The sequence below is a fragment of the Chlamydotis macqueenii genome, chromosome Z (genome assembly GCF_036417535.1).
Source record: "Chlamydotis macqueenii isolate bChlMac1 chromosome Z, bChlMac1.mat, whole genome shotgun sequence".
Classification (NCBI taxonomy): domain Eukaryota; kingdom Metazoa; phylum Chordata; class Aves; order Otidiformes; family Otididae; genus Chlamydotis; species Chlamydotis macqueenii.
In genome coordinates this window covers 49,653,293-49,668,355 of record NC_141593.1, presented here as the reverse complement: position 1 = coordinate 49,668,355, position 15,063 = coordinate 49,653,293, and the positions used below count along the sequence as shown (strand labels likewise).

At 46.2% G+C, this 15,063-nt stretch overlaps 2 protein-coding genes across 2 annotated transcripts in view; one reads left to right on the top strand and one right to left on the bottom strand.

Moving 5' to 3' along the window:
• Positions 1 to 15,063, bottom strand: part of LOC104474853 (purpurin) — a 226,954-nt gene that overhangs the window by 112,624 nt on the left and 99,267 nt on the right. The window lies entirely within an intron of this gene.
• CHRNB3 (cholinergic receptor nicotinic beta 3 subunit) lies at positions 602 to 12,316 on the top strand. Its single transcript, XM_010121934.2, has 6 exons — positions 602 to 705; positions 3,872 to 4,023; positions 5,043 to 5,087; positions 9,579 to 9,688; positions 9,872 to 10,754; positions 12,092 to 12,316. The coding sequence occupies exons 1-6, from the start codon at positions 663 to 665 to the stop codon at positions 12,224 to 12,226; spliced, it is 1,368 nt and encodes a 455-aa protein (XP_010120236.1). The 5' UTR covers positions 602 to 662; the 3' UTR covers positions 12,227 to 12,316.

Here is a 15,063-nt window from a genome sequence, read left to right as displayed (position 1 = left end):
TGTGCAAGTATTTCTGTGCTGTTGTCTGTGATGTTTTGTGCATGAGTGATATGATACAAATTTAGAAATCAGCTCTGTTTTCCCATTTACATTTTATTGGTTTTTTTTCTTCCCAAAATCCATTTAATAGCCGTAAAACAGCAAGTGTAGTATGGAAAATTAATAAGCTAAGTTAGGTCTGTAGGGAGACTGTCTCTTTTATTAGACTAACTGATACAGCTGGAGCAAACAGACAATCTTTCAGGCATGTGATCTGTCTTTGGGTTTGATCCACAACCTGTTTTTTTTTTTTTTTCCCCCAGCTGTAACTGGCAGCATAATAAAAGACAGTTCTCCTCCTTAAAAACCTTGCCTGGCTTTTGCTTCTAGATCACAGTAGCTATAGCCACACAAATACTGCCACAAACAAATCAGTCAGAGTTTAGGACCCAGAGCCCTGTTTTAGGCTTACGGGATGTGACAGCTGACTGAAAATCAATGAAGTGTGATTTACAGAGCATCATAATCAGCCAAGATAAGGCTCAAAAGGTGCTGTCTTGCCTTGCAGACTCAATTGTCTGCCTTGATTTTTAATTAGATTGTTTTAGTTTCCTACCAGGATGAGACTGCTTTGCTTATGAAAACAAAAGATCCAATTCAAAGGAGAAACCGCAGAGGTGCCCATGCTTTGCCTAGTGCTCTTTGTGCTGTGTCTGAGCCGCTCAGGTAAGTGCAATTTCTTTTTCTTGCAAGCTGAGCTGCAGATGTTCAAGATTTCTTTTCTGCTGGCCAGTTATCTGCTGCTTGCTGGGACAAGGTAGATGCTGGCTTCCTTTGGTCCACTGTCTGACTAGCAAAGGAGGGTTGTATCAGCTGCTGCCTTTGTATTGCAACCACAGCCAGTTTGGCAATGGGGTTTTAATAACTAGGGTGTGGTGGATGCTCACTGGGTAGAAGTTAACAAAAAAAAAATCCTAAGCTCGACCTCACTGCTAAAGGGAGTTACGGGAGAATCTCCATCACCAGGAGGAAAACTGAAATGCCTTAGGCGAGCTGATGGAAGGCTGAGTGTCCTGACTGTATTTCTCGGGGTGTTTTGCACGTTTGTTTAGCAGACTCCTTGCCCCAGCAGTCCTGCTCCTGCGCCTGTGGGGAACTGCTCCTGGCACAGACCGCAGAGAGAAATGGGAGCCTGGGGCAGAGAGGAAATGGCAAAAAGTGCTCTGTTACTTGTACGCGTGGTAACCTGCCAAACTCTTTGCCTTCTCTGGGCACCATATGGTAAATTCAGGGATGCCTGTGTCCTATGGGTGCTTTTCTTAAAAGGCAGTGCTACTGTGTTCAGTACTTTCTCTGTGGCTTTGTCTAAATTAATCATCAGCCAGAGCTTGATCAAAGAAGCTGTCAAGGTATTTTTTCTGCTTCATATGTCTTCTCATGAAAAACTTCTGCTTTTAAATTGTCTCCCTGCAAGTACTGAGGCTGTCTTATAAGAGCACCAATCTTATTCCTTCTGGCTTTCTTCTCTGTGAGACTTCTCAAGTGTTTTTCACTCTTTTCCGTGGCCTCCCCAGCAGCTGAGAATCAACACATTTAGCCCCCAAAACTAGCTTTACCATTCTCTGCTCTGCCCTCTTAGAGCATTAGGGGCCTTAGACTTCATGTGAGGTACAGGCTGTGAAACAGCACCGTTTTCCTGTGAGGGAGTTCATACACAGCCACAGACACTGTGCCCATGGGGTGTGTGGTTGAATATGTGTGTGCAGGGACTTATACTCAAACCTGGAGCAATGTGTTCCAGCATTAAGACAAAGCTGGTTTTGAACCTACATGTTCTGGGGTTGTGGATTTTTTCTATTCAATGCCTTTCGCATTAAATTTCCTGTATTTAACAACTGTGAACCTAGAAGGAAAGTGAAACGTCTGGAATCTGGGGTCTCTGAAAAGACTCGTAATGTGTCAGGGGATTGGGCCACTGAGGTTGTGGGTAGTGAGTGGGAAGAAATAGGTTCTTTCTCTTCCTTTGGTTCTGGATGCAATGCCTGTCTGGCACTTGTGGCCAGGCCGTCCAGTTTCCTGGATCAGACCCCAGACTCTGGCCCCCATTTGCTGCGGTGGAGGTAGGGTTAGCCCTGGCATGAAGATAAACTGTGGAGCAAGCAGAAAGGGTTTCCCGGTTCATAATAGCAGACCTCAAAGGACTGTGACAGAGTGGCAAGACAAAGGGTGGCCGCAGAGGCTGCTATAAGCTGTGCTGGCAGTGGGATGAGCCCATTCCCGGCTGTGGTGCATCCCAGGTGGAAAGGAGTGTGAAAGCTCCCTCTGACCAGCTGGCCTCCACCTCCCTGGGGTTTGGTAACCCCACCACAGCTGCATGTCCAACAACACAGGACAAGTACAGCCTATGCTAGAACGTCTGATAGTAAAGTAATTGTTATCCTATGAGAGGCTTCAGAGTTTACAGCTTCCCAAAGAGGAATGGGTGTTTGCTGTGGCTGGGAGTGGCAGATGACACTGCTGCTTGGACCTTGTGCCATCCTGAGAGAATCCAGACTGTGTTAGGGAATTATTTTGCCTGATGGGAACCTCTGGTATGGAAGCAGGTTTTTCTTCAGGCAGTCCTTCAGCTGCACTGCATCCTACCAGGTCTGCCCCTGCCCATGGTCTCACATAGACCTAGCCAAGGGAGAGGAGGCTGCACAGCCTGTCTCGTCTAGGAGATGGGCGACAGCTGTGAGGGTAAGAGGATATGGACAGTGATGGTGGTCTGTGGTCACTCCTTTTCCTCCATGCATGTGGCTGAACATTATCCTCTGCCTCTGGTTTTCTCTCTGGAGGGGCTGCTGGGCTCCGATGCCTTTTCTTCTCTCCCTGTGGCACAGAGACCCTGCTAAGGGCTGCCTTATCTATGAGGTTTGCTGCACAGCATGTGTGAGCCCCTCAGCTGTGCCCTCCTGCGAGGGCTCTCCTGTCACAAGGGAAGAGGTAGCGGTCATGTCAGGACCTCAGCATGACAGAGAGTGAGGCTGGCATTTAGGAGAGGATGGAGCATCTGAACTGCCCTTCCCCTTTCACGGTAGCAGGTGGAACGGGAAGCATGGTGGCTGTGGCCAGCAGAGTCCCAGGTCTTGCAGGTACAGATCATGATGGTTCCATGCTTGGCTGCAGGCAGAGCTGGCCTGGACTGTGTCATCCACCTCCTCCTGTGCTGCCTGAGGTGCCCCCAGTTCTGGCTTAGAAGCTCTGCAGCTTCCAGCGAGGAAATCCCACCAGCCCATCCTTGTGCAGAGAAGCCTCCATCTCAGAGAGGCCATAGGAGCCAAGCAAGTGCAAGTGAAATCCCTGGGCCCTAAAATGCCCACAGTGTGTTGCTGCTGTTTCTAGCTGCAAGCCAGACAGACAAGGATTGCCCCACCATGACTAGATTTCTCCCATGGCCCCAGCTTTCTGTGGTACACCACCGGTATCTGAAAATCCTGAATTCTTTCTCAGGGTGGCATTTATCAGGCTGGATAGTTACTACTCAAGAGTGAAAGAGAGCCTGATGCTCTCAGCCTCCAGATCTTCTAAATAATAATAGATCAGAAAGACTGGGCAAGTGCATTGACTGAAGACAAAAAGACCACAGAAAACAGAAACCTAGTACAAAGTCATCACTGCTTTCGTCTGACGATATTTTTGTATGTTGGTTGGGCTTGGGCTGTTTTGCCTTCTCTTCCCCTTGCCCTGGCTCTGCTGAGAGTCTGTGCATCTGAATTTCTACAGATTTTACTGACAAGAGCTGCCCAGAGGCAAATTTGTCTCACATCATCACTCTGCCTCACTTCTTCAGGTCATGCCATTCTCCATGTCTGCTTTCCAGCACGTCTCACTCTCTGTTGCTGTCTTCCAGATGTGGCTGCCTTCAGTTCAGTCGCTGAAAATGAGGACGCGCTCCTCAAGCATTTGTTTCAAGGCTATCAGAAATGGGTCCGCCCTGTGGAAAACTCCAATGACACTATCAAAGTCCTTTTTGGGTTAAAGATATCACAGCTTGTGGATGTGGTAAGTCTTGTGTTGGACTTGGTAAAACATCTCTTCTTTTATAGATACTTGTGCATCCACCTGGTGATGCTGTTGGCTTTTTTTGTCCTTACACACAAAATGTAAAGTGATGGTCAGCCAATGAAATGCTGAGTGTGATGTGGTGCTGGTGATACGACCATGGACAGCATGGGCCATAGGACTCGTTTGTCTCGCAGCAGACCTGAAAGTCTTTTTTTCCCTGCTGTTCTCAGTGAATAAGGCCTCATTGGATCAGGTATTAATCAAACAGCCCATGCCAGACAGTCCATGGCACCTATGTCTGCAATTTAATGGTAAGGCAGCTACAGTGCAGGGTTGAGGAGCTGGTTGGACGTTGTTCACTCTAAGCAAGCTTGTATCCAGGCCAAAGGCAGCTGCTATCTTGAGCCAGCTGGCCACTCATATAAGACACTAGAAGCAAACAAGACAATCCCATGTTTTTGCCCAGGTGGAAAGTTTCCCTTCCCTTTACTGTGTGTCACTGCAGTGCACACTGGAATTTGCACAGAGCCCAGAGGTACTCACACAACAGTGTGCTCCTTGCATGCCCCAGCCCTTGGCAGTGTTGCTTTGTGCCATGGAAGGCAGACTCTTTTTTGTGCTTTATTTACATATTCAGGACAACGTTTCAGCTTGTATCTTCCCAAACTCACTCCAGGGTGAGCAGTGTGGGGAGATGAGCTATCAACCACATGTGTCCTGACCCCACTTGCTGGCTGAGCCCTGCTGCCTTCCTGCTCTTTGGCATCCGATGCCTTCAATCTGCTCTGAAATGCCAGACCTCCATTTTCTAGCCTCAGGAGCTCCCAGGAAGAGCAGGGACAGCACCTAGAAAGTCAGTTCACTTCTCCCAACAGTAATTGAAGACAGCAGGCCCATGGGGGAGCAGGACCATAGGGATCTCTTCTGCTCAGCACAGGGTTGGACCCAGCAGGCATAGGGTTTGTTTCTGATGGCTGTTTTGCTATTGCAATAATCTCTACCTTGTGTCACCCTAGGATGAGAAGAATCAGCTGATGACAACCAACGTGTGGCTGAAGCAGGTAAATTAGACCAAATCAGACCTCCCCTTTCAGTGTGGGGCTGCTGAGCTGAGCAACTGTACCAGCCTGCTGCCCACGGCACCATCCATCCCCTTTTGTAATGCTGAGTGGCCAGACAAAAGCAGCACCATGTTACCTTGCCTGAAGTTTTTACTTTACTCCTCTTGCTCCAGCAAATGCATAAAGGGGCAGAAAGGCAGGTAGGGGGGCCTTCAGGAAACAGGGTACCCTCTTCCCCTGGCCTGCACCCCAGCTGTGCACTGAAGCCAGCTGTATTTTGAGGAAGCAACATCTCCTGATACTGCAGTGGCTGCCCCTGGGATGCTGTGTGTGCCCTATCTCAGACTTAGAGGTCATGCAAATAGTGTCTCTCTTGCCCAAGCTAATAGTAGTGCCTCAGAGAGGTTTCTTCTTCAGCATAAGTAAAGAGAAAGAAAAGACCAGCATTTTACCCCCAAAATTAAAATCTGTGGCAAATTAATTAGATCTCTAACATACTTGGTTCTGGAAGTGACGATAATTTATTAAAAACAAGGGAAAGGTGCAAGTTGAAGGTCTCCTTTCTTCTTCACTCCTGAAGGGCACTGCATTTGGTTTAGATTACATTGCACTGCTTTATTGACCTTGTGTCTATTATTTTAAGTCTCTCAGCCATGTGAGTATCTATAAACATGTCAGCTGATCCTAGGCAGAGAACATAAAACCAAAGACGTACTTGAAATGATGCCATGGGAAATGGTTCCCAGGGGTCACTGGGCTGCTGGAGGAGAAATGCAGCCCAGATTTTGTTCTATCTTGTACCTGTAGTGCTACAGTGAGGGTGAGCTTCTGGGCGGAGCAGGACCCCTAAAGGCCATATGGACATTATATGCAAAGATGAAGAAGAAGCAGCAGCTCAGATTTCTCTCTGCTGGGAGGGCAGGAATTTCTCCTTTTGCTGGTGAAATTTGCCACTGATCTGAATCCAACTGCTGAGAGTCTGCCCTGAAAGAGCTATGGTGTTACATTTTCCTCTCCTTCATCTGCCCCTCACGTGCACAGGGGCAGATCTTGGCTTCCTTGCTTTGTTTGAGTAGCCTCTTGGGCAGACAGCAGAACCCTCCTACAAAGGCAACATTTGGCCCCCTGTCTGTCCTCTCCCCATTCCCATTCTTTCTCTCCTTGCAGGTTGCATCACCCACTTCCCCCTGCGGGTCCAAGCACTGCAGTCTGCAGGTGTGAAAACAACCTACTTCACTCTTATCATTCTCTCTATTCCTGCAAGTGTCACCAGAATGATTTTACAGCCTTTTGCAGTCTTTCACAGAATATTCGTGGGTCTGACCATCTCCTTCTTCACAGGGAAGACTTGTCTGCTTGCTCCATCCAGGACAGCAAAGTCTCCTATGCCCTGGGGCAGCCTTCATCCCTCTGTCTGGGTGTCATCATCACCCAGATTACTGTGACTACAGAAGAGAGGGACCCGAAGTATTGACTCACATTAGCAGGCCAAATGCAAGCCCCGTTGCCCAAGAGCATTAGGCCTGAGAAGCTAATGCAGAGAGTCACCTACTGATCCCCTCTCCATTGCTACATGAACCTCTGTGGGGACATTTTGGGTTAGCCCATCCACGCTGAGCCCCTTATTTGTATTGCACCATTGACTAGTATTGCATAGCCTGGAGCCTGTATCACCACTCTTGCTGTGGAAAATCAGGTTCTGCTGCAGGTTACTCCAAACACGCTGCAGGAAGGCGGGACATGCCACCATCCACTCATTGCCTCTTGTGTGTGAGGAAAGATGAGGGAAAAGCCACTTTATCTGATCCTTCTGCCTCATTCTGTGGCTAAAAGAAGGACCTACCCAGGTGTCCTGTTTTGGGAGTCACGCATTCCCACAGGCTTAGTGTGAACTAGTCCCACATACAATACAGTGCTTGGGACATTATTGGAGTGCGTAAGCACAACAGCTGGCAAAAGGTCCATAAAACTAAGCAGCATTAAAAAATTTTTTTCTTTTGGGAAGAGAAAAGAGAAAAACACTAGAACAAAACAGAACTCTCTAATGACAGAGACCCTGTCCTTCTGCATGAGCTAGGGAGGTCAGGGAAGTCAAGACCTCACCCTGGGTGTGTGAGGTTAAGGCGGAATCACAGTCATCATTTCTCTGAAGGAGTTCTCCTTTTCTTAAGCAAGGAAAACTTAAATCCAAGGGTTCTCTTTTTTTTTTTTTTTTTTTTTTACAAAAAAAATTTAGATGCTGAGGATGGTGAGACTTGATGATGTGCATGCAGGCCAACACACACAGTGCAAAGGAACTTTTAGTGGTTGCTGAGAAAGTATCTGGGTTCGGGCAAAGCTATGGAGTCTACTAGCAAGGGTTGAGAATCTGGGTCCAGTGTTTCTTGGTCCGCTTGCTGTGGGTTAAGCACTCAAGAGACAGCCCAGAGATAGGAATTTGGGAGAACTGGAGGAAGGGGAGAGCAATGGGAGCATCTAGAGCAGCTTGGAAAAAAAGAGAGAAGAGAGGAAAGAGTCTGTTGCATCTGCTGCTACAGTTCATGTCAGCATAGCCCACAGGGAGATTCCCATTTTAAGCTGTTCATCTTCAAAGGCTGCACACAATCTATTTTCTGCTCTAGTAAGAAGACACGCAACCATTTGCCTTGCAGACATGAAAGGGCACTTCAGCTGTGAGAGACATCAATGCAGGGCAGGGAGGAGGGAGGAGTATTGCAGTTGCAGCAAATAAGCCAGGCTAACAGGCTGCTCCAGTTCGACTCCAGAGGGATGATTATGTCTCTGGGTTGCCCACAGCATATTTGCTTCTGTTGTATTAGTGCAGGCTATGAGCTGACTGTGTTGGCTGCTGCTGTCAGTCCTGACTATCCCCTTACATAACAGCTGTGTGTCCAGCCTAACTCCCCTTGCACCTGTTAAAGGAGGTGTCCAGGACATGTGTGAGTCTGTGCCCATCCAACAGCCCAGTCTACTGGAAACATCTGGTAGATACCCATCTGCAGAGAAAAGTTCATTCTAAAAGTGGTGTGGTCTGTCCCTGCTGCTGAGGCTAAGAGCAGCAATGACCCCTCCTCTCTTTCCACACCAGAACAGCTTCCATCCCTCCTTGGGCAGCAGGAGGAGCCAGGAGTGGAGGGCTATGCCTGACAGGAGACACCAGCCTCCTGGGCAGTTCAGAGAATGGGTCCGTATGTCTTCTGGTGCAAGCAGTGGGGTTGTTAATCCTGCCATGGTACCACTGGCAACTTCCTTCTTTCTTTATGCCTTGGGCCAGATTTTGAGAGGGGTCTGCCAGGCATCTGCTCATGGGCCCCATCCCTTACCTGCACCTGGGGGATGAAGACACTTGTTCTCACTGTCTGTGTTTATTTCTCTACTGAGGCTCTGGGTTGCTGTCACAGTGTAAAGGACTGCAGTAACAAGCATCTGTAGGTATAGCTGTGAAAAGCATGTGGAACCAAACAAGTAAGAAGAGAACAATATGGTGGGAGAAGAAGTAGAGAATATTACTTTTTGGTTCATCTTTAAGTCGTGGAGGAAATTGCCCAGAGAAGGCTGAGGGCCCCACATGCCCAGGGAGCTCTTAGTGCTGGAGCTTAACGGAAAGTAGTTCATCTTCTGCTTCTTGCTATTGACTACAGTCTCCAGCTCTTGCTTTCTCTCACTGCTATTCCTATGGGCAAGTGAAAACCCCCATCAATAATGAATGGGGATCACAGAGCTGCTTTTTCACTGCATCTCTGTGGAAATCTCCAGGTTGCTAGAGCCACTTTGCTAGAATCTTTCCACCTGAAAAACAAAAAGAGAAATTTTTTTCTGGAGTTCAGCATGATGAAAATGGATAGGACTCCACCTGATTCTGCTTTTTTTTTATAGTGTTAACCAAATGCTTTACAATGGTGTCATATTATTTTTCCTGCAATAGTGTGCAGGTCCTTCTGATGAAAGAACAATGATTTCATTTGCAACGACAGTATACAGATATTAGGTGTTGTATTCTGTTCACTGAAAAAAAGGTGAGTCTCCACTGAAAAGCAATTAAAGGCCACCTTTCCAACACTTGGGTAGTTGTACCATGCTAGCTGGCTCTCCTATGGGGTCAGTGCCAGACAAAACCACTCTGGGTTGGTTCTCAGAGGGAAGAAGGGGTGCCATACCCAAGCGAAGTGGGTCCTTCCTTTGGACTGCCCTCAGGTGGCCTGGGCAGGGTGATGAGTGAAGTAAGAGTCAGTGCCCTCCAGGAGTGCCTGCCTTGAGGTTTTGCCTGCAAAAGGATGGGTTGATGGGGCCCACCTGTGGCTGGAGGGGCAGTGCTTATGGGGACTAACGTCTCCCAGCCATGCCTGCCCAGCATCCTCTCTGCAGCCAAGCAGTCTTATACTGAGTTCTGCCCATTGTACTGTGCAATGCAGTCCCTCCAAGGCATGTGGTGGGAGGAGGGATGAAGCTGTTGTGTATGAGTGGGCAGAGGACTCTGCTGGCTTGTTACAGGAATGGATTGACCACAAGCTCTCCTGGAATCCAGAGGAATATGGTGGGATCACTGCCATCCGTGTCCCCTCTGAGTCTCTGTGGCTTCCCGACATTGTTTTGTTTGAAAAGTGAGTAGTATGGTTCCTTGCTCCGGGCTTAGGCCAGAGCTTGGGCAAGGCATGTCAGCCATCGTGAAGCTTGGCTTCACAAATGCGCTCCAGGTGATGGGTAGAAAGTGGAGCTGTGAGGGGCTAGGACTGGGTCAAATGGAGTCTTGAACTTGGTCCTGTTTCTTCCTGTCCAACTCACAGTGCTGATGGACGTTTTGAAGGATCCCTGATGACCAAAGTCATAGTGAAGTACAATGGAGTGGTGACCTGGATGCCACCAGCCAGTTATAAGAGCTCCTGCACGATGGATGTGACCTTCTTCCCCTTCGACAGGCAGAACTGCTCCATGAAGTTTGGGTCGTGGACATATGACGGCAGTATGGTGGACTTGATTTTAGTGGATGAAAATGTAGACAGGAAAGACTTCTTTGATAATGGGGAGTGGGAGATCTTAAATGCCAAAGGTATGAAAGGCAACAGGAAGGATGGGCTGTACTCTTACCCATTTGTCACTTACTCGTTTGTGTTGAGACGCCTTCCGCTGTTTTATACTCTTTTCTTAATAATCCCGTGTTTGGGATTGTCATTTCTAACTGTCCTGGTGTTTTACCTGCCCTCAGATGAAGGAGAAAAACTTTCATTGTCTACATCAGTTCTAGTTTCCCTCACTGTTTTCCTTTTAGTGATTGAGGAAATAATCCCTTCTTCTTCCAAAGTCATCCCCCTGATTGGTGAGTATCTGCTGTTCATCATGATTTTTGTGACCCTCTCTATCATCGTGACTGTGTTTGTTATCAACGTCCACCACCGCTCCTCAGCAACTTACCATCCCATGGCTCCCTGGGTTAAAAGACTCTTCCTCCAGAAGTTGCCTCAGTTGCTGTGCATGAAGGGCCACGTAGATCGTTACTCCTTCTCAGAGATGGAAGAAAAGGAAACCACCTTGAAATCAAAGCTCCCAGGGAAGCAGAAACACGGGCAAGCAAAAGACGGAGAGAAAATTGTAATTGCCTTTCTGGAAAAAGCAGCTGACTCCATTCGATACATTTCCAGGCATGTTAAAAAGGAGCATTTCATCAGACAGGTAGGTGAAGGGAGGGCAAGGAGGGATCACAATTTCCTTGACAGCAGTGGCTTCCAAGATTTTACCTTTTCTGCATGCCTTTCCCTTTGCCTCTTCTCCTACTCTCATCTGAGACATGTCCTGGGAGCTTCTTCCCCTGCTTGATAAATTATGTGGTTTCTGGGAAAACACATTGCTTCAAGGAGAACTATATTGTGCTGTGAAAGTCCATGCTCTTCATGGACCCAAGAGGCCACAGCAGCCTCTCCTGGAGGAATTCTTGTTTTGGGATTATTTTAATAACCTCATTCTGCTTAAATTGGGATAGACATTAATCTGGAAAACCTGTGAATTGTCACATGCTTTGAAAGTGGATCTTTCACAGCAGCTATAGGCAGGATTTATGGCAGTTGCTAGGTCTCAGTCCTGACCTCCCAGCAACAGTACATGGCATAGCTGACCTGTTTTGAGTGGAGGTCTTCTGGATTTTCACTAACATCTGTTCAAATTAGTCCCTAAGTACTGTGTTTCTCCTCCTCCCAACAATCCACCTGGCTGTTAAGATGGCAAATTACAATATGCATAAAAATTACATCTCATGCAATTGTGAGATCATGAGAAAAGCCATGCACCTAGCAGCATATGGAAAGAGAAAAACTGTTAGCACTCTCCTAGAAAAAGCCAGAGCTTTGTTTAAACTATGCTGAGAATATTTCAGCAGAAAGATGAACAGTAAATCTAACGTGCAGTATGTGAGCATATGGTGTACATGACTGCAGCCGTCTGTTTGAAGCTGAAATAATTTAAAAAAAAAAAAGTCCCTTGAATTTCTTTCATAAATACCTTTTTTTTTTTTCCGTGTCTGTAGGATTGTGCCAGTACTCACAATGCAAAATCCCCCTCCTGAATGCACAAACCTGAGCCATCAGAGCAGTTAAGCAAACACAAGCCAATGGGACCACTTGTATTGGAAGAAATGTCTGCATGACAGTGCTTTGCTAAAGCCAAGTCCCAGCACTTCAAAGGAAAAGCAGTTCTGTGAAAAGAAACCCAGTTCATTACAAAGCCATCTTCAAGCTTGAGTCTGTAAACTTTCACATATGCACTTAGCTAAAAGCTTTTGCAGAGGCTGAAAGAAGTCTGATTACCGTGTGCTTAAAATGATGGAATTGTTTTGGTGTTTTAAGTGACTCGCAGCTATGGGTGCTGAAAAGGTGATCCATGTCAGTGTTAGGATACAGCACACTACAAAAGTCTAATTTTAAAAACAAACTTTTGGAGAGGAAATACATGTAGCAATATCAACAAAGGATTGAGCTCATTACTGTTTCTGTTTGTTTTCCCTCTCTCCTTCCCAGGTTGTCCAAGACTGGAAATTCGTAGCTCAAGTTCTGGATCGGATCTTCCTGTGGTTATTTCTGGTGGTGTCAGTAACGGGTTCAGTTCTCATCTTTACTCCTGCATTACAGATGTGGCTGAACAGCACTTTGTAGAAAATACTCCCACAGTAGCGTACAAGTATATTGCCAAGTGATGGTGGTGCCTTCAAGCTTGGTCTCTGTTGTACAGGATGGGAAGCAACAGCAAGAACGAGGGAAGGTGGTGGTAACAGCAAGCAATGACTAGTGCTTTCTATCTTCATACAACTCTACCAGTCACAGATTTGGTTGAAGCCAGAGAAGGGCTTGATGCACAGCTGAGTCCTAAAGTGAACTGGGATTGCACAACTGGGTTATAAGTATTTTACTAGTAGCTTGGTTATATTACAATAAAAGCCAAGATTATTAGTTAAAATTTAAAATAGCACTTCTGGCACAATGATTATACTTGGCAGATCTGTCATTTAAAATGCTACTTTGTAAAAGAAGTTATAGTAGGAACACAAATCAGCACTTAGTTTATTTACATTTCCAAGCAAAAGCCACAAAGTCTCTACAGGTTGCTTTATGCCTACGTCAGAACTAGCAATTGCACAGCATATGCATCAGGAAAAGTACAAATACCTTTTATGTAGGACAAACCTTGACTCTGTGGCCCCACTTTGCTGCAGGATCAGCTCAACAGTAGCAGAACTTGCCACTCTGCCCACCTGCTACCAGCCTTTATAATATGCACACTTTGTCTCTCCTCTTGGTCATCAGGAAGCTGCAAGGTGTTGCTGACTTTTCAGAATTATTTGCCATTTCGCCTTCTGCTCTGTAATATACCAAAAGGCTGAACAATTAAGGAATTTCCCCATGCTCCGCATTTAGAAACTATTATTCCTGCATGTGCTTGTTCACAAGACCAGAGGTGGAATATCACCTGAAGCATATCACATGGAGAAAGGTGGCTGTGCCACTCTGTAAGGCAATAGTGATCTTTCTAAGTAGTTCAATTGGAGGGAAGCTGCAGACATAATTTCTGGCAAATGAAACTTGTAGTTGGTGCAGAAGTGGAGTTTCTCCTGAGAGCTGCTGGGCTGGCTTCTGGGAAGATGTGTATCTTTGGGTGTTCAGGTTTCCCAGGCAATTCAGAATTTCATTCCTTTGAGTCCTTTAAATGCAATCCTTCTGCACGATTAGAAACACCTCTTAAAAGTGTAAATAAGACCTGACAGAAAAGGCACAAGTGAAGGTCTCACCACTTTTGCTGGAGCAGTGTTTTGCCAATGTGAAGTGATAGAAAATCCCATTCAGAACTTGCAGAGGTTTTCAAGGCTAACAAGGAATTTCGAGATGCAGTTTTTGACAATCCAAATGTGAATCTGATGTTAAAGCTTTAGTTAGCCTTGATACTTTCTCCTTAGAGATGAAGGTTAGAAGGTGTTAAAAATGGAGGTATTCTTATGCTTGGATTGTGTGTGCACACCAGAGTTCTGCTAGTTAATATTATCCCATCTTGCTGTGTCACTGCAGAAAGTTCTGTTCACTTGTGCAATCATTATTAATAAAGATCTATTTAGTAAATGATTCCTGGGATGAGCATGCTCATATGCTGGGCTTTGTTATTGTTTTGTTGTCAACAAAGTCTAGATTGTAGCCAATTTTAAAAGCCTTGTCTCAAATCTATTCGAACTGAGGTTTTCAAATTTTTTGAAAGTCTTAATAACTTTTTAGCTTTGTGTGTGAGTCTGAGGAGGGAGTGTTCAGATCTGGTTGTTATATTGCCTGACCCTAGAACAGACTCATTTAGCATAGTTTAGCATATACAGATAGATGTCTTAATATAAGACACTGGTATAAAAATCTTACACATTGAGCTTACCACCAGCTGCTCCTCTCTTCCTACATTGTTTAAGTCAGTTTGTTCCCTGGGCCAGTACTGTGAAATATCCACAGGAAAACAACCAGGAAATTCTTCTTCCCAGCATTTACAAACTCTTGAAATCAAGTAGTGGTAGATTTCCCTCTAAGCACTGCTGCCAAGGTCTGCCTGTTAATCATGACAGATGACAAAATCCTCCTCTGGGCACGTGCTTCAGGTGCTCAGCAGGCAGATGGCCCTGTCCTCACTTTGTGAAATTTCAGTTGCCTGCCTGCAGGCAACACATGGCTGGGTCTCATGTGACTGTGTACTGATGCTAAGCTGTTTATTCTGGCTTATGCTGTTAAAGGTTAGCAGGGCTAGGTCCTTGGAGAGGGAAATGTATGAGCACTGCACAAGTATGGCTTTTGGCCTCCGGTCTTCCTAACATTGCATCTGGAACCGCTACATCTGTAGTCTCACTGCTCATTATTTCCTTGTGCTGACTGTTTCTGAGCTCCCCTGAATCTCTGCCACTGGCCCACAAATGCATTCAGCACATCCCACAGCCTGGCCTGCCTCCAAAACCCACAACTAGGGACAACATTTGGGCAGACAATCCTCTGATGGGCTCCCTCCCTCTGCTCCATGTACTCTGCCTATGGATGACAACATTGCAAACTTCAAATCTTAAAGAAACCCAGCAACCCTCTGCCTTACTACTTCTTCAACATGTGCTGCCTTGATTTCTGGGCACTGATTTGCCAGGGATGCACACTTGGCACTGCTTAGCAGGACCATGTGTATCATCCGTTCACCAAGAGACAAATATGACAAACTCTTCTGAGCCTTTTAGAGGGAGGAAAGTAAAAAGATTATCTCCCTTGGGCAGAGAATGTAATGAGCTGGTCAAGCTGTCAAATTGCTTCTTTGCTTTTAAAATTAATTAATAGATGCCATCGCTCCCAAGGAAAGGCGATTTCTGGCTGCCAGTGCTACATTTATCACTGCTATATGTAATAAGGGGTGTTGCTGATGTGGCTTGGGAGCTGATGTAGTGAGAACAGACACACCTGTGTCCCCTGCAGTGAACATGGGTACTTTT